We start from the raw sequence: 18,355 nt of genomic DNA on the forward strand, positions 1-18,355 counted from the left end.
GTTTTTTTTAACAAAAGATGGACATTTCTCTCTTATAATTGTTTTGACAGCTGAGAGTCCAGTATCTAAAACAATAAAGGGTTTTACACTATAGCAACCTTTTGCACTCTGCAAAGGATTGATGGACTGTGGAACAGATTACCGCCCGGCCAGGCGGGCAATTTGACACTGACTGACTAGCCTACCACGGGATACGGCTGCCTACTGCCATAGGATCTATTAATGGCAGGGGTAGACACTGGATGCAGATGGGAAAGGTTTTCCATCAGTTTGTCTTAAATTACTACTCGATGGGTTATTGTAGTGTTTTATTGCCTAAGATGTGGGCTCTCTAGGAGAATTTGTGTTAACGTATGTAAACTCAGCAAAAAAGGATACTGTCAACTGCGTTTATTTTCAGGAAACTTAATATGTGTAAATATTTGTATGAACATAACAAGAATCTACAACTGAGACATAAACTGAACAAGTTCCACAGACATGTGACTAACAGAAATGGAATAATGTGTCGCTGAACAAAAGGGGGTCAAAGGAGGAGGGGGATGTCTTCACTGTAACGCACAGCATTGAAATTGCCTGCAATGACAACAAGCTCAGTCCGATGATGCTGTGACACACCGCCCCAGACCATGACGGACCCTCCACCTCCAAATCAATCCCGCTCCAGAGTACAGGCCTCGGTGTAATGCTCATTCCTTCGACGATAAACGTGAATTCGAACATCACCCCTGGTGAGACAAAACCGCGACTCGTCAGTGAAGAGCACTTTTTGCCAGTCCTGTCTGGTCCAGAGACAGTGGGTTTGTGCCCATAGTCCCATTGTTGCCGGTGATGTCTGGTGAGGACCTGCCTTACAACAGGCCTACAAGCCCTCAGTCAAGCCTCTCTCAGCCTATTGCGGACAGTCTGAGCACTGATATAGGGAATATGCGTTCCTGGTTTAACTCGGCAGTTGTTGTTGCCATCCTGTACCTGTCCCGCAGGTGTGATGTTCGGATGTACTGATCTAGTGCAGGTTTTGTTACACTTGGTCTGCCACTGCGAGGACGATCAGCTGTCCGTCCTGTCTCTCTGTAGCGCTGTCTTAAGCGTCTCACAGTATGGACATTGCAATTTATTGCCCTGGACACATCTGCAGTCCTCATGCCTCCTTGCAGCATGCCTAAGGCACATTCACACAGATGAGCAGGGATCCTGGGCATTTTTCTATTGGTGTTTTTCAGAGTCAGTAGAAAGGCCTCTTTTAGTGTCCTTAGTTTTCATAGCGGTGACCTTAATTGCGTACCGTCTGTAAGCTGTTAGTGTCTTAACGATTGTTCCACAGGTGCACGTTCATTAATTTTTTTATGGTTCATTGAACAAGCATAGGAAACAGTGTTTAAACCCTTTTACAATGAAGAGCTGTGAAGTTATTTGGCTTTTTACAAATTATCTTTGAAAGACAGATTCCTGAAAAAGGGATGTTTCTTTTTTTGCTGAGTTTAGATAGTATGCAGTTTGCCAGCACAAATGAGCAATCTGTAGAACACTGTCAGACATAATGCATTGTAGATCACTGCACTCTGACTGACTCATGGAGGTATTAAAGCTAAATGCAAGAGAAATCTCTGTGGGTGGGACCCAGTGGACCTAAGTTGTACCAAAGCCCTGCTCAAAAATAGTGCACTAAATAGGAAAAGGGTGCCTTTTTGGGACACATCCTTAATATTGTTTCCCCTCCTTTCTCCTGTCAAGCCGTGCCGTACCCTCCCCAGCAGCGTCTCTCTATGAAGGAGCTGTTTGAGGATGGCAAGCCCAACACAGAGACGCTCCGCACCCACCTAGTGAAGGAGGGCCGGCTGGAGGAAGAGGTGGCCCTCCGGGTCATCAACGACGGCGCCAACATCCTGAGACAGGAGAAATGCATGCTGGAGGTAGAGGCACCCATCACAGGTAAGGGAAGAATAGCWCTTTATTAATCCGTTTGAGACATATGTGCCTTCTGCTATACCCAACCCCTCCAATATACACACAACCTACACACAAACAAACATTAGGTTGGAAAGATGGAACTTGGTCTCCTTTTTTGGTGTTGCTGTATGTGACCGGCTGTTGACTTGAAACACCCTTTCTTTCACGGTTTCACACAAGAGGATAGTGTTGAGTATACAACACCGTTGTGTATCCTCCCTTCCTTTGCTTGAGGAGAAGGAACTTACCTGCTTCTCCAAAGGCAGTCAGTCGCCTGGCCTCCACTAACTGCTTCAAAGAGATCAAATGCAAATGGGAACGTTTAGCCCGTCATTAGTTGTTTAGCTTGTGAAGCCTGACCTTTGCATTTTGCCTGAAGCAACATCCGTCTTCAGGAAGTTAGTTTTAACACCCAGGTCTTGGATTTAGGCTACATATACTTCGTGCCATTTGGGGAGGCAGGTAGCCTAGCAGTTAAGAGCGTTTGGCCATTAACTGAAAGGTCGCTGGTTCGGATCCCCTAGCTGACTAGGTGAAAAACCTCTGTGCCCTTAAGCAAGGCTATTTGCTCCTCCTGTAAGTTGCTCTGGATAAGAATGTTTGCAAAATAACTCAAATGTAGATGTCATCTAGTTCATATGGATTTGGATATAATTATTTTGCTGACGAAACCACGGTTATAGGCCTGATAACCAATAATGACGAGTTGGCTTATAGGGAGGGAGGTATGTGAACTGGCTTTGTGGTGCCAAGACAATAACTTCTCCCTCAATGTCAGGAGTTGATTGTTGACTTCAGGAAGCAGAGAGGGGAACATGCCCCGATCCACATCAATGGGACTGCAGTAGAGAGAGGCAGCGGCTTTAAGTTCCTCGGCGACTACATCACCGAGGACTTGACATGGACCAACACTACCGCCACTCCTCTCCAAATACTACCGCTGCGCCATTGAGAGCATCCTGACTGGTTGCATCACAGCCTGGTACAGGAATTGCTTCGTCCACGACCGCAAGGCCATCCAGCAGGTGGTGAAGACAGCCCAGTACATCACTGGGACCGTACTCCCACCCATCCAGGACATCTACTCGAGGTGGTGCCTGGGGAAGGCCTCGAGCATCAAGGACCCCACACACGAGCTGTTCACTCCCTTAGTCAGGCAGACGGTATTGAAGCATGGGGTCTGATACCAACAGTCTCAGAGACAGTTTTGATCTACAAGCCATAAGACTGCTGAACACTTGAACTGGACTGACCACCTGCTCTGATTCTCCACACATTAGCACGCACGCACAACACTCATTCATGCTACACACACATCAACTGCTGCTACTAGACTTATGATTGCTAAATACTGCACAATTTAAATAATTTCCCCAATTCCCCCTTCCCCAAAAGACATGTAAATATTGGACTATAAATTGTGCTTTCCTGTATTATACTTATGCACGAAAATGTACAGTTGAAGTCGGAAGTTCACACACTTAGCTTGGAGTCATTTAAAACTCGTTTTTCAACCACTCCACAAATTTCTTGTTAAACTATAGTTTTGGCAAGTCGGTTAGGACATCTTCTTTGTGCATGACACAAGTAATTTTTCCAACAATTGTTTGCAGACAGATTGTCACTTACAGTGAATTATATCACAATTCCAGTGGGTCAGACGTTTACATACACTAAGTTGACTGCCTTTAAATAGCTTGGAAAATTCCAGAAAAGAATGTCATGGCTTTAGAAGCTTCTGATAGGCTAATTTGGTATCATTTGAGTCAATTGGAGGTGTACCTGTGGATGTATTTCAAGGCCTACCTTCAAACTCAGTGCTTGACATTGTGGGAAAATCTAAATAAATCAGCCAAGACCTCAGAAAAAAAATGTAGACCTCCGCAAGTCTGGTTCATCCTTGGGAGCAATTTCCAAACGCCTGAAGGTACCACATTCATCTGTACAAACAATAGTATGCAAGTATAAACACCATGGGAACACGCAGCCGTCATACCGCTCAGGAAGGAGACGCATTCTGTCTCCTAGAGATGAACGTACTTTGGTGTGAAAAGTGCAAATCAATCCCAGAACAACAGCAAAGGACGTTATGAAGATGCTGAAGGAAACAGGTACAAAAGTATCTATATCCACAGTAAAACGTGTCCTATATCGACATAACCTGAAAGGCCGCTCAGCAAGAAAGAAGCCACTGCTCCAAAACCGCCATAAAAAAGTCAGACTACAGATTGCCACTGCACATGGGGACAGAGATCGTACTTTTGGAGAAATGTCCTCTGGTCTGATGAAACAAAAATAGAACTGTTTGGCCATAATGACCATTGTTATGTTTGGATGAAAAAGGGGGAGGCTTGCAAGCCGAAGAACACCATCCCAACCGTGAAGCACGGGGGTTGTAGCATCATGTGGGGGTGCTTTGCTGCAGGAGGGACTGGTGAACTTCACAAACTAGATGGCATCATGAGGAAGGGGAAATTGTGGATATATTGAAGCAACATCTCAAGACATCAGTCAGGAAGTTAAAGCTTGGTCTCAAATGGGTCTTCCAAATGGACAATGACCCCAACCATACTTCCAAAGTTGTGGCAAAATGGCTTAAGGACAACAAAGTCAAGGTATTGGAGTGGCCATCACAAAGCCCTTACCTCAATCCTATTGAGAATTTGTGGGCAGAACTGAAAAAGCGTGTGCGAGCAAGGAGGCCTACAAACCTGACTCAGTTACACCAGCTCTGTCAGGAGGAATGGGCCAAAATTCACCCAACTTATTGTGGGAAGCTTGTGGAAGGCTACCTGAAACATTTGACCCCATGTTAAACAATTTAAAGGCAATGCTACCAAATACTAATTGAGTGTATGTAAACTTCTGACCCACTGGGAATGTGATGAAAGAAATAAAATATGAAATAAATCATTCTCTCTCCTATTCTGACATTTCACATTCTTAACAAAGTGGTGATCCTAACTGACCTAAGACAGATAATTTTTGCTTGGATTAAATGTCAGGAATTGTGAAACTGATTTTAAATGTATTTGTTTAAGATGTATGTAAACTTCCGACTTCAAATTTCTTATTGTTGTTTCATTGTTGAGAAGGAACCCCACAAGTAAGCATTTCATTGGACAGTGTATACCATGTGTATCCCGTACATACAACTCATAAAACTCTCCTCGGCTGGTGGAACCAGCCTGATCTCTCCATTGTTTTACTGCACAAGTGAAATAGAATGCAGGGATTAGACTGGTTCCATCAGGGTTTTATTTTTTATTTATTTTACCAGGTGAGTTGACTGGGAACACATTCTCATCTACAGCAACGGCCTAGGGAATAGTTATCGGGGAGAGGAGGGGGGATGATTAGGTGACCGGGATGGTATGAGGGCCAGATTGGGAATTTTGCCAGGACACCGGGTAAACACCCCTACTCTTACGATAAGTGCCATGGGATCTTTAGTGACCACAGAGAGTCAGGACACCCGTTTAACGTCCCATCCGAAAGAAGGCACCCTACACAGGGCATTGTCCCTAATCACTGCTCGGGGGAATTGGGATATTTTTTGGGGACCAGTGGAAAGGGTGCCTCCTACTGGCCCTCCAACACCACTTCTAGCAGCATCTGGTCTCCCATCCAGAACAAACACTGCTTAGCTTCAGAAGGAAGCCAGCATTGGGATGCAGGGTGGTATGCTGCTGGCTAGCCTGCTCCCTCTGGCCTACACATGCTGAGTGAGTGAGTGAGGATAATACATGCACGACTCTCTTTCTCTGGCACCCAGCAGACAGACATTCATACAGTGCCATGGAATAGTGCCCAACCAGGCCCAGAGTAAACACAGCACATGCCTGGGCACTATGCCATGGTACCACACAACTGTTAACTGCATCTGTTGACAGAAGGTATATTGGAGTGGACCCATTTTGCTGGCCTGAGTTATGGGTGTCATCAAATGCCTTTGAATTGAACTCCCAGTTTCACACAGCTGTCCTTGCTGTCCTGGTCCAGCTTAGTATATCTGTTCTGCACCCTGCTAGTGCTCACACACAGCCTCAATCACATGCAAATAGGCCTACATGTCCTCGCTGCATATGAATAGATTTCTTTGTCATAGACAGAATTGGGTAACTCTGAAATTACTCTCACTCTTGTGCATATCAAAGTATTGTCATATCAGACCATGTCTCTCCTGTACTAGAGGATAATAACCTATTGTTTCCTTCCCTAACAGTGTTGTTTGTTTGTCCTTAGTGTGTGGAGATGTCCATGGCCAGTTCTTTGACCTAATGAAGCTGTTTGAAGTGGGAGGCTCGCCCAGCAACACACGTTATCTGTTCCTGGGAGACTACGTAGACCGAGGCTACTTCAGTATTGAGGTGATTATACCCTACTGACCCAATTCCCCCTCTCCTTGAGTCTGCCAATGAAAAAGGAGAATCTGAATTGGGGTGAAGGGGGAGGAGTGAATAAAAAGTTGGATCAGGTTTGGCGACTGCTTGGTTAGTCTATTCCAGAGCACTCAAAAGGAGAGGATAAATATGATTGGCCTTATTTAGATCCTGCTGCAGGAGGAAATTCCCTGTGTTGTGTTTGAAGGCGAGCAGAGCGGCAGAGGTACGCTACCGTTCAAAAGTTTGGGGTCACTTAGAAATGTCCTTGTTTTGGAAGAAAAGCAAAATAAAATTGTCCATTTAAAATAACATCAAATTGATCAGAAATACAGTAGACATTGTTGATGTAAATGACTATTGTAGCTGGAAACGGCAGATTCTTTTTATGGAATATCTACAGAGGGCCATTATCAGCAACCATCACTCCTGTGTTCCAATGGCACGTTGTGTTAGCTAATCCAAGTTTATAATTTTAAAAGCCTAATTGATCATTAGAAAACCTGTTTGCAATTATGTTAGCGCAGCTGAAAACTGTGGTTGTGATTTAAAGAAGCAATAAAACTGGCCTTCTTTAGACTAGTTGAGTATCTGGAGCATCAGCATTTGTGGGTTCGATTATAGGCTCAAAATGGCCTGAAACAAAGACTTTCTTCTGAAACTCGTCAGTCAATTCTTGTTCTGAGAAATGAAGGCTATTCCATGCGAGAAATTGCCAAGAAACTGAAGATCTGGTACAATGCTGTGTACTACTCCCTTCACAGAACAGGAGACAGAACGCGTCTCCTTCCTGAGCGGTATGACGGRTGCATGGTCCCATGGTGTTTATACTTGCGTACTATTGTTTGTACAGATGAACGTGGTACCTTCAGGCATTTTGAAATTGCTCCCAAGGATGAACCAGACTTGTGGAGGTCTACAGAATTTTTTTCTGAGGTCTTGGCTGATTTCTTTAGATTTTCCCACAATGTCAAGCAAAGAGGCACTGAGTTTGAAGGTAAACTCCAATTGACTCAAATTATGTCAATTAGCCTATCAGAAGCTTCTAAATCCATGACATCATTTTCTGGAATTTTCCAAGCTGTTTAAAGGCATAGTCAACTTAGTATATATAAACTTCTGACCCACTGGAATTGTGATACAGGGAATTATAAGTGAAATAATCTGTCTGTAAACAATTTTTGGAAATATGACTAGTCATGCACAAAGAAGATGTCTTAACCGACTTGCCAAAACTATAGTTTGTTAACAAGAAATTTGTGGAGTGGTTGAACCTGTTATGGCTGCAGCCCGACGCCGGTACACCTATGACAACATCCAGCTGAAGTGCACGGCGCGAAATTCAAAATCGATTTTTTTTAATATTTAACTTTCACACATTAACAAGTCCAATACAGTATTTGAAAGATAAACATCTTGTCAATCCAGCCAACATGTCCGATTTTTAAAAATGTTTTACAGAGAAAACACCACATATATTTATGTTAGCTCACCACCAAATAAAAAAGGAGGACAGACATTTTTCACAGCACAAGTAGGATGCAAGTAGCATGCACAAGCCAACCTAACTAACCTAGAACCAACCTAAATAACCTAGAAAAAACTACCTCAGATGACAGTCCTATAACATGTTACACAATAAATCTATGTTTTGTTCAAAAAATGTGCATATTTTAGCTATAAATCAGTTTTACATTACTGCTACCATCATAGCTACAGTCAGAAATCGCACGGGAGTAGCCAGAGAAAATACAGACACCAACGTCAACTACTAATTACACATCATAAAACTTTTCAGAGAAATATATGGTGGATAGCTAATGAAAGAGAAAGATCTTGTGAATATAGCCAATATTTCCGATTTTTGAAGTGTTTTACAGCGAAAACACAATATCGTCATATTAGCTTACTACAATAGCTAACATCACAACAGCATTGATTCAAGGCAAACGGTAGCATAGCACAGTTCGACAGATATATGAAAAAGCATCCCAAATTGGGTCCTTTGTTGATCTTCCATCAGAATGTTCTCCAAGGGGTCCTTTGTTCAGAAATGTCTTTATTTCGATCCAGAACGAACAATTTCCCTCTTGAATTAGCAAGCACACTGGCAGTGCGACGCTAACCTCTCCATCTTGAAAAAYTTKTTGCGTCGCATCACGTCTAAAGTCCAGAATAKATTTCAATAATATAATTAAACTATATTGAAATAACATACTTTAGGATGATATTGTGACATGTATCAAATAAAATCGAAGCCAGAGATCATATTCACCTTTTACAGAGTGTTTTCCAGGAGCCGAGTCCAGGTCCTACTTCGCGCCCAGAAAGAAAAATAAACTGCGCAACACTCACTCCAAGAGGTTGTGTTCAAATKCAGGAKGAGATAATCAAGTGATTTCTTCTCTCACTTCCGCATGACACCCAGAGGAAGGCGTATGACGTGTTTCTACAGTCCTAAGTGACATGCCCTTTTATAGACAAGGGCTTGAAGAGCGACATCGATTTTGGAAATCTCACTTCCGGATAGGAAATGGTCTGTAAAAATTGTTCTGTTCCACTTAGAGAAATAATTAAAACGGTTTTTAGAAACTAGAGACTGTTTTCTATCCAATAGTAATAATAATATGCATATTGTAAGAGCAAAAATTGATTAAGAGGCCGTTTGAAAATTTGCACATATTTTCCAGTTTTTCAATACGCCCCCTGCAGCCATAACAAGTTAATGACTCCAACTTAAGTGTATGTAAACTTCCGACTTCAACTGTATAACAAGGTGATGTGTGTCTGGCCCTGCTGGACTAGTGTGCCATGTTTAATTTAGACATCTCTCGCTCTCTGTATTTACCTCTCAAGCCCATTGAGGGACACCCACTCTGCGGTGCTCTCACGTGTTATTATGTCATGTCTGAACGTGGCGCAGGGTCAAGTTTGCTAAGTCTTTTGTTACATCACATAGTCAAAACCTTAATAATAGCTGCCATTTTGGGTCATTGTTTGTTGCTCTTCTCAAGGCAGAGCACGTGAATTGGGGTCAGTGTCCTCTAGTTAGTTAGCTTGATTAATCTGGGTAAACTGGGTGTGTAGACCACAGAAATGGCCTACAGTGCCTTAAGTATTCACACCCATTGACATTTTGTTGTTAAAGTGGGGTTAAAATGGATTTAATTGTTTTTTTTGTCAACGATTACACCAAATACTCATTTGAAACTGGAAGAAAAATAAAAATAAAAAACACTATCATGCTTACCAGACCGCTCGCTCGCGCGCGTGTGTCCACCATCGAGCGCATGTTGATTTTGTCCACCCACACCAGGCGCGATCAGGACACACAGGTTGAAATATCAAAACGAACTCTGATCCAACTATATTAATTTGGGGACAGGTCGAAAAGCATTAAACATTTATAGCAATTTAGCTAGCTAGCTTGCTGTTAGATAATTTGTCCTGGGATATAAACATTGGGTTGTTATTTTACCTGAAAGGAACAAGGTCCTCTACTCGGACAATTAATCCACAGATAAAAGGGTAAACAGAGTTCATTTCTAGTAATCTCTCCTCCTTCAGGCTGTTTCTTCTTTGGACTTTATATGGCAGTTGACAACCAACATTAAGGTGCACTACTAACTGGACTGGAGTGTGGACCTCAGTTCATCTTTCAATCACCCACGTGGGTATATGCTTCTACAAACCAATGAGGAGGTGGGACTTGCAGCGGTTCTTGCTTCACAAATATAACCAAGTTCTATTTTAGTGCCTGGCTACGCAGACGCTTGTTCACGTGTGCGAGCAGTGTGGGTGCAATGATTGATTAACATTTATTTGTACATTTAGTCAATCAGTACATCTTAGAATCACCTTTGGCAGTGATTTACAGCTGTGAGTCTTTCTGGGTAAGTCTCTAAGAGCTTTGCACACCTGGATTGTACAATATTTGCAATTAAAAAAAWATATATATATTCTTCAAGCTCTGTCAAGTTGGTTGTTGATCATTGCTAGACAGCCATTTTTGTATTTGTATTTATTTATTTATTTATTATGGATCCCCATACTCTTCCTGGGGTCCAGCAAAATTAAGGCAGTTAAATACAATAAAAAAAACATTACATTACATTTCACAATAGATTAGGTGTGTGCCCTCAGGCCACTACCCTTCTACCACATATCTACAACACATAATCTATGCTGTCGTGTGCCTGTGTGTCTCTCTACACAGTCCCTATTTTATTTTTTATTTTATTTAACTTGGTAAGTCAGTTAAGAACCAATTCTTATTTACAATGACGGCCTAACTCTAACCCGGATGACGTTTGGCCAATTGTGCACCGCCCTATGGGAATCCCAATCACGGCCGGTTGTGATACATCCTGGAATCGAACCAGGGTCTGTGGTGAGGCCTCTAGCACTGAGATGCAGTGCCTTAAAATGCTGCACCACTCGGGAGCCTTACTGTTCGATAAGGTGTATTTTTAGTTGTTGTTGCTGTGTTTACTGCTTCCATGAGTTACTTGATGTGGAATAGAGTTCCATGTAGTCGTGGCTCTATGTAGTACTGTGCACCTCTCATATTCTGTTCTGGTCTTCGGAACTGTGAGGAGACCTCTGGTGGCATGTCTTGTGAGGTATGCATGGGGGGCTGAGCTGTGTGCTAGTAGTTTAAACAGACAGCTCGGTGCGTTCAACATGGCAATACCTCTCACAAATACAAGTAGTGATGAAGTCAGTCTCTCCTCTACTTTGAGCCAGGAGATATTGACATTAATAATATCAATGTTAGCTCTCTGTGTACATTAAAAGGCCAGCCATGATGCCCTGTTCTGGGGCAATTGTTATTTTCCTAAGTCCCTCTTTATGGCACCTGACCACACGACTGGACATTAGTCCAGATGCGACAGAACAACGGCCTGTAGGACCTGTCTTGTTGATAGTGTTATAAAGGTAGAGCAGCATTTTATTATGGACTGACCTCTCCCCATCTTAGCTAATGTTGCATCAATATGTTTTGTCCATGACAGTTTAAAATCCAGGGTTACTCCAAGCAGTTTAGTATCCTCAACTTGCAAAATTTCCACATTATTCGTTAAAAGATTTAGATGAGGTTTAGGGTTTAGTGAATGATTTGTCCCAAATACAATGCTTTTCATTTATGAAATGTTTAGGACAAACTTATTTCTTGCCACCCATTCTGAAACTGACTGCAGCTCGTTCTTAACTGTTGCAATGATTTCACGTGCTGTGGCAGCTGACATGTTGAGTCATCAGCATACATGGACACACGTGCTTTAATCCGAGCAAGGTCATTAGTAAAGATGGAAAATATTAAGGGGCCTAGACAGCTGCCCTAGGGAATACCTGGCTCTACCTGGATTGTGTTGGAGAGGCTTCCATTAAAGAACACCTTATGTGTTCTGTTCAGACGGGCCAATAAAGCCAATAAGTTTTTCCAGCAGCAAATTATGATCAATGATGTCAAAAAATGCATTGAAGTCTAATAAAAAAGCTCCCACAATTTTTGTATCATACCTTACCTTGATTGGGGGAGGTCTGCAGAGATTGTTGTACGTCTGGGAAGTTCTTCCATCTCCACAGATGAGCTCTGTCAGTGACTATCGGGTTCTTGGTCACCTCCCTGACCAAGGTCCTTCTCCCCCGATTGCTCAGTTTGGCCAGGTGGCTAGCTCTAGGAAGAGTCTTGGTTGTTCCAAACTTCTTCCATTTAAGAATGATGGATGACACTGTTCTTGGGGACCTTCAATGCTGCAGAAATGTTTTGGTACAATTCCCCAGATCTGTGCCTCGACACAATCCTGTCTCTGAGCTCTACTGACAATTCCTTCGGCCTCAAGGCTTGTTTTTGTGCTGATAGGCACTGTCAACTGCGGGACCTTATATAGACGTGTGTGTGCGTTTCCAAATCTTGTCCAATCAATTGAATTTACCACAGGTGGACTCCAAGTTGTAGAAGCATCTCAAGGATGATCAATGGAAACCGGGTGCATCTGAGATCAATTTTGAGTCTCATAGCAAAGGGTCTGAATACTTATGTAAATAAGATATTTCTGTTTTTTAAATTTGTAATACATTTGCAAAAATGTCTAAACCTGTTTTTGCTTTGTCATAATGGGGTATTGTGTGTAGATTGAGAAATGTGTATTTTAATACATTTTAGAACAAGGCTATAACGTAACAAAATGTGTAAAAAGTCAAGGGGTCTGAATACTTTCTGAATGCATTGTATGTGTGGGGTACAGAGATGTTTTAACATTAAATCATTTTAAACACTATCTTATTATGTCATTTATAGACCATTTAACTTATGTGACTTGTTATGCAAATGTTTACTCCTGAACTTATTTAGGCTTGCCATAACAAAGGGGTTGACTCAAGACATTACATCCTTAAAAAAAATGCAATTTGTAAAACATAATTCCACTTTGACATTATGGGTTTGTGTGTGTGTGTGTAGGCAGGCCAGTGATCCATTTTAAATTAAAGCTGTAACACAACAAAATATGGAAAAAGTCAAGGGGTGTGAATACTTTCTGATGGCACTGTAGATTATATTTCTATGGTATAGACCAGGGGTTCTCAAATGTTTTCACTCAGGTCCCCTCCTGCGAGCGCCACGTCTATTTCTATGGGCACGAACACTGTTGATTACACAAACTGTTCACACCCCTCTTGTTGATGGAGAATATGTTGCAGTTTTAAAGCAAATTGAATTGCAATTCTATACATTTTGCCATGTCTGTGTATTCATGTGATGTTTGAGCGACTCGAACATTATTACAACATCTATGGACTAAAGAAACGTTAGCTGACATGGGCTAGTCTGGACATTTCTGACAAGTTATAAATAGCTCTAAGCTATGTAATGACTGATTTCAAATTGCACTTTGTATTCTGCTATTACAACTTTCAAGAGTAAGTTGAAAGCCAGACTGAGTTCTTAGCCCCACTGTTTGGGAACCACTGCAGACCTGCCAACATGCACGCATTTTGCGTAACAACTACACGATTCTCTGTCGATGTACGAGATCCGAGTTAAAAGTACGCATAAATGAATAGGGCCTGATTTATTTATATATTACATTTTAATAAAAAATAAATCCACTGAGTAAGTCTAACATCCCGATTCTCGAGCTGTAACACACAGACATGTACAGAGTTTGTCACTAAGCTAAGGACTCTGGGACTAAAAACCTCCCTCTGCAACTGGATCCTGGACTTCCTGACGGGCAGCCCCCAGGGGGTAAGAGTAGGCAACAATATGTCTGCCACGCTGATCCTTAACACTGGGGCCCCTCAGGGGTGTGTACTTAGTCCCTTCCTGTATTCCCTGTTCACCCACCGCTGCGTGACCAAACACGACTCCAACCCTATCATTAAGTTTGCTGACGACACAACAATGGTAGGCATGATCACCGACAACGATGAGACGGCCTATAGGGAGGAGGTCAGAGAACTGGCAGTATGGTGCCAGGACAACAACCTCTCCCTCAATGTGAGCAAGACAAAGGAGCTGATCGTGGACTACAGGAAAAGGCAGGCTGAACAGGCCCCCATTAACATCGACGGGGCTGTAGTGGAGCAGGTCGAGAGTTGGTCCGTGGTCCAAACATACCAAGACAGTCGTGAAGAGGGCACGACAAAACCTTTTCTCCCTCAGGAGACTGAAAATATTTGGCATGGGTCCCCAGATCCTCAAAAGATTCTACAGCTGCACCATCGAGAGCATCGTGACTGGTTGCATCACCGCCTGGTTTGGCAACTGCTCAGCACCTGACCGTGAGGCGCTACAGAGGGTAGTGCGAATGGCCCAGTACATCACTGGGGCCAAGCTTCCTGCCATCCAGGACCTATACGCTAGGCGGTGTCAGAGGAAAGCCCATAAAATTGTCAGAGACTCCAGCCACACAAGTTATAGACTGTTTTCTCTGCTACTGCACGGCAAGCAGTACCGGAGCGCCAAGTCTAGAACCAAAAGGCTCCTCAACAGCTTCTACCCCCAAGCCATTAGACTGCTGAACAGGTCATGAAAATCGCCACTGGACAATTTACATTGACACCCCCCTCCCTCTTGTACACTGCTGCTACTCGTTGTTTGTTTGTTTGTTACCTATGCATAGTCACTTCGCCCCTCACCTACATGTACAGATTACCTCAACTAGCCTGTACCCCTGCACACTGACTCGGTACCGGTGCCACCTGTATATAGCTTTGTTATTGTTAGTCTTATTGTGTTAATTTTTATTATAACTTTTTATTTTAGCCTACTTGGTAAATATTTTCTTCTTCTTGAACTGCACTGTTGGTACAGGGCTTGTAAGTAAGCATTTCACGGTAAAGTCTACTTTTGTTGTATTCGGCGCATGTGGCAAATAAAGTTTGATTTGTGTTAACGTACATGGAGATTATTACATCATTATTCGGCGTAGCTACCCCGTGTCTGCCGCTCCTCCTGTTTGTTGTGATGCTGAGTTTGCCGACTGTCAGCTGTACGTAAACACGTGGACAAATCCCTTTTCAACCCCGTGTGTTGTGGAAACGTAAACACTAATTGTTTCAAGTTAACGTTATCGAACGTAAGATGGACATTCAGTGGGCTCTAAATTGCCAGCAGTTCACTTGCATTTGCTCGTGAAAGAAATGAAATCCAAATACGAAAAATAACTGGTGTGATATTCATTTGAATTCTGTGTCCCATTAGTTGTATTTTCCACGTAACATTACGAGGATCGATAGACTGTAACTGTAATTATGATCCACGTCACAAAAAGCATTACAAAAGTATAATCAAAAATAAATATAAACATCTTGGCTTTAAATGGAGTCGGGAGTTTCGAAGACTGCGCTGTAAGGAATGAATGAATGAGTGTCCGGTATTAGCTATAGAGGCAATGCTTCTAAAATGCCTTTGCACTTGTTTTTGAGATGTTATCAATTTCTGAAAATCTGAAATGTATGCGCTGCAAAGAAATACAATCGGCACCTTTACATCGGCTGAAACACCGGACTGTTCTAGCGAACAGTGTTCAGAGTTCAGATTCCCTTTGCGGTAGCCTACTTAAGCTTTGTGTTGCCAGTTTGTGATCTGCGGGGGTAAAGAACCCCAATTCAGCGAGTGTTACATCTCCTATTTCCCCGCCCGTGTCTGGTACTCTAAAAAGTTGGACAGGGTTGGCAGGTCTGCCACTATTTTTTTATTTTTGTGTTTGCTTCTAAGTAGGGTTCAATGGTTGTGTGTCTGTCTGTGTGCGAGGAGACTGGCTGTGCGTGCATTAAAAGAGAGTTTCACATAGCTAAGTCTGAGGCCCTTGGCTGCCTCTCACTGAACCAGCTGTCTTTGTATAATCAGGCCTCCACCTCCGTGACAGACACACAGACTATCCACCCTCAAGCCTGCCTGCGTCTGGAATCTAGTGCATCAGTGGTGAGAGAGCAAGATAGTGGTGGGTTTTGACCCTAATGAGCTGTAGCACTTCTTAGACAGCCCTGCTGACCACTACAGGCCCATTTAGGCTCTGGTCAAAAGTAGTGCACTATTTATGGCATCCATGTTGAGTGTAACGCATTACAGTAATCAGATTACTTTAAAACAGTAATATAACGTGTCACTCTTTAAAATTGGATAATATAATTAGTTACTTTTTCAATTATACTTTCAGAATCATATCTCTGCCAGTGTGTTATATACCCTCAGTGGCCAGTTTTAGGTACACTCATCTAGTACTAGGTTGAACCCCCCCCCCCCCTTTGCCTCTGGAACAACCTGAATGATTCTGTGGATTTAAAGTTGGTATCAAGGGACCTAACGTGTGCCAGGAAAACATTACACCACCGCCACCAGCCTGTACCTGTACCAATCATGCTGCTTACACCAAATCCTGACTCTGCCATCAGCATGACACAACCAAAGCCGGGACTCGACGGACCAGGCAATGTTTTTCCACTCCTCAATTGTCCAGTGTTGGTGATCGCGTGCCCACTGGAGCCGCTTCTTGTTTTTAGCTTATAGAAATGGAACACTGTGTGGTCTCCTGCTGCAATAGCCAATCTGTTACAAGAGCTGACGAGTTGTGCGTTCCGAGATGCCGTTCTGCACACCACTGTTGTACTGTGCCGTTACTTGTCCATTTGTGGACATTTGTGTTAGCTTCTCCTTCATCCTCTCATCATCGAGCTGTTTTCGGCCACAGGACTGCCGCTGACTGGATTTTTCTTGTTTGTCGCACCATTGTCGCATAATACTCCATAATGACAAAGCGAAAACATGTTTATAGAAATTTTGGACAATTTACATAAGTATTCAGACCCTTTTGCTTTGAGACTCGAAATTGAGCCTAGGTGCATCCTGTTTCCATTGACCATCCTTAATGTTCCTACAACTTGATTGGCGTCAACCTGTGGTAAATTCAATTGTTTGGACAGGATTTGTTAAGGCACACACCTGTCTATATAAGGTCCCACAGTTGACAGAGCAAAAACCAAGCCATGAGGTTGAAGGAATTGTCTCTAGGGCTCCGAGACAGGATTGTGTCGAGGCACAGATCTGGGGGAGAGTACCAAAAACTGTCTGCAGCATTGAAGGTCCCCAAGAACAGAGTGGCCTCCATCCTTCTTAAATAGAAGAAGTTTGGAACCACCAAGACTCTTCCTAGAGCTGGCCGCCCGGCCAACTGAGGAATCGGGGGAGAAGGGCCTAAATTCAGAGAGGTGACCAAGAACCCTATGATCACTCTGACAGAGCTCCAGAGTTCCTCTGGAGATGGGAGAACCTTCCAGAAGGGATAACCATCTCTGCAGCCCTCCACCAATCAGGTATTTATGGTAGAGTGGCTGACGGAAGCCAATCCTCAGTAAAAGGCACATGAAAGCCCGCTTGGAGTTCGCCAAAAGGCACCTCAAGGCTCTGACCATGAGAAACAAGATTCTGGTCTGATGAAACCAAGCTTGAACTCTTTGGCTTGAATGTCAAGCGTCATGTCTGGAAGAAACCTGGCACCATCCCTACGTAGAAGTGTGGTGGTGACGGCATCATGCCGTGAGGATGTTTTTCAGCAGCAAGGACTGGGTGTTTAGTCAGGATCGAAGCAAAGATGAACGGAGCAAAGTACAGAGATCCTTGATGAAAACCTGCTCCAGAACGCTCAGGACGTCAGACTGGGGTGAAGGTTCACCTTCCAACAGGACAACAACCCTAAGCACACAGCCAAGACAACGCAGGAGTGGCTTCGGGACAAGTCTCTGAATGTCCTTGAGTGGCCCAGCCAGAGCCCAATCAAGCATCTCTGGAGAGACCTGAAAGTAGCAGCGACGCTCCCCATCCAACCTGACAGAGCTTGAGAGGATCTGCAGAGAAGAATGGAAGAACCTCCCCAAATACAGGTGTGCCAAGTTTGTAGCGTCATACCCCAAACGTCTCAAGGCTGTAATCGCTGCCAACGGTGCTTCAACAAAGTACTTAGTAAAGGGTCTGAATACTTATGTAAATGCCATATTTGTCTTATTTTTTTATTAATTAGCAAACATTTCTATAAACCTGTTTTTGCTTTGTTATTATGTGGTATTGTGTGTAGATTAATGAGGGGGGGAAAACAATTTAAGCAATTTTAGAATAAGGCTGTAACATAACCGAATGTGGAAAAAGTCAAGGGGTCTGAATACTTTCCGAAGGCACTGTATATACAAAGCTCATGTCTTTCAAGCAACTTTTTTCAAATAATCTTTCGTCTCATCATGCAGCCTTACAATGTATTAAAAATCAAAACATATAGCCCAATTTCTGGAGAACAACTAAAGTTACATTAATAACTCTAAATTAAGCATATAGGAGTACATATTTATTTGTTAGCCGCTCAACACAGAATCGCCGCATGTGCGTACTCCCTCATCGTTTGGAGAAAAATATATATTTAAAATTTTGTTTAATTGTATTCATACTATAATGCCACAGATTATAAGCAAATATTGTATGCTAAAGCAACTGGTGTAGCCCACAGTCATTTGGCATAGCCACATCA

At 42.9% G+C, this 18,355-nt stretch overlaps 1 protein-coding gene and 1 long non-coding RNA gene across 8 annotated transcripts in view; one reads left to right on the forward strand and one right to left on the reverse strand.

The window, feature by feature from the left end:
• LOC139028815 (uncharacterized) overlaps nucleotides 1–9,955 on the reverse strand; it is a 31,547-nt gene extending 21,592 nt beyond the window's left edge. The window contains exons 1-2 of the long non-coding RNA XR_011481027.1: nucleotides 9,811–9,955; nucleotides 9,583–9,697 (exon numbers count right to left, since the gene is read on the reverse strand). This is a non-coding gene — a long non-coding RNA (uncharacterized lncRNA). The remainder of the gene's footprint in view (nucleotides 1–9,582; nucleotides 9,698–9,810) is intronic.
• ppp3cca (protein phosphatase 3, catalytic subunit, gamma isozyme, a) overlaps nucleotides 1–18,355 on the forward strand; it is a 74,619-nt gene that overhangs the window by 12,908 nt on the left and 43,356 nt on the right. For all 7 annotated transcript variants that reach the window (XM_024002320.2, XM_024002321.2, XM_024002327.2 and 4 more), the window contains exons 2-3: nucleotides 1,735–1,932; nucleotides 6,196–6,320. In XM_024002320.2, coding sequence (XP_023858088.1) covers nucleotides 1,735–1,932; nucleotides 6,196–6,320 — 323 coding nt within the window. The remainder of the gene's footprint in view (nucleotides 1–1,734; nucleotides 1,933–6,195; nucleotides 6,321–18,355) is intronic.

The sequence above is a fragment of the Salvelinus sp. IW2-2015 genome, linkage group LG15 (assembly GCF_002910315.2).
Source record: "Salvelinus sp. IW2-2015 linkage group LG15, ASM291031v2, whole genome shotgun sequence".
Lineage (NCBI taxonomy): Eukaryota > Metazoa > Chordata > Actinopteri > Salmoniformes > Salmonidae > Salvelinus > Salvelinus sp. IW2-2015.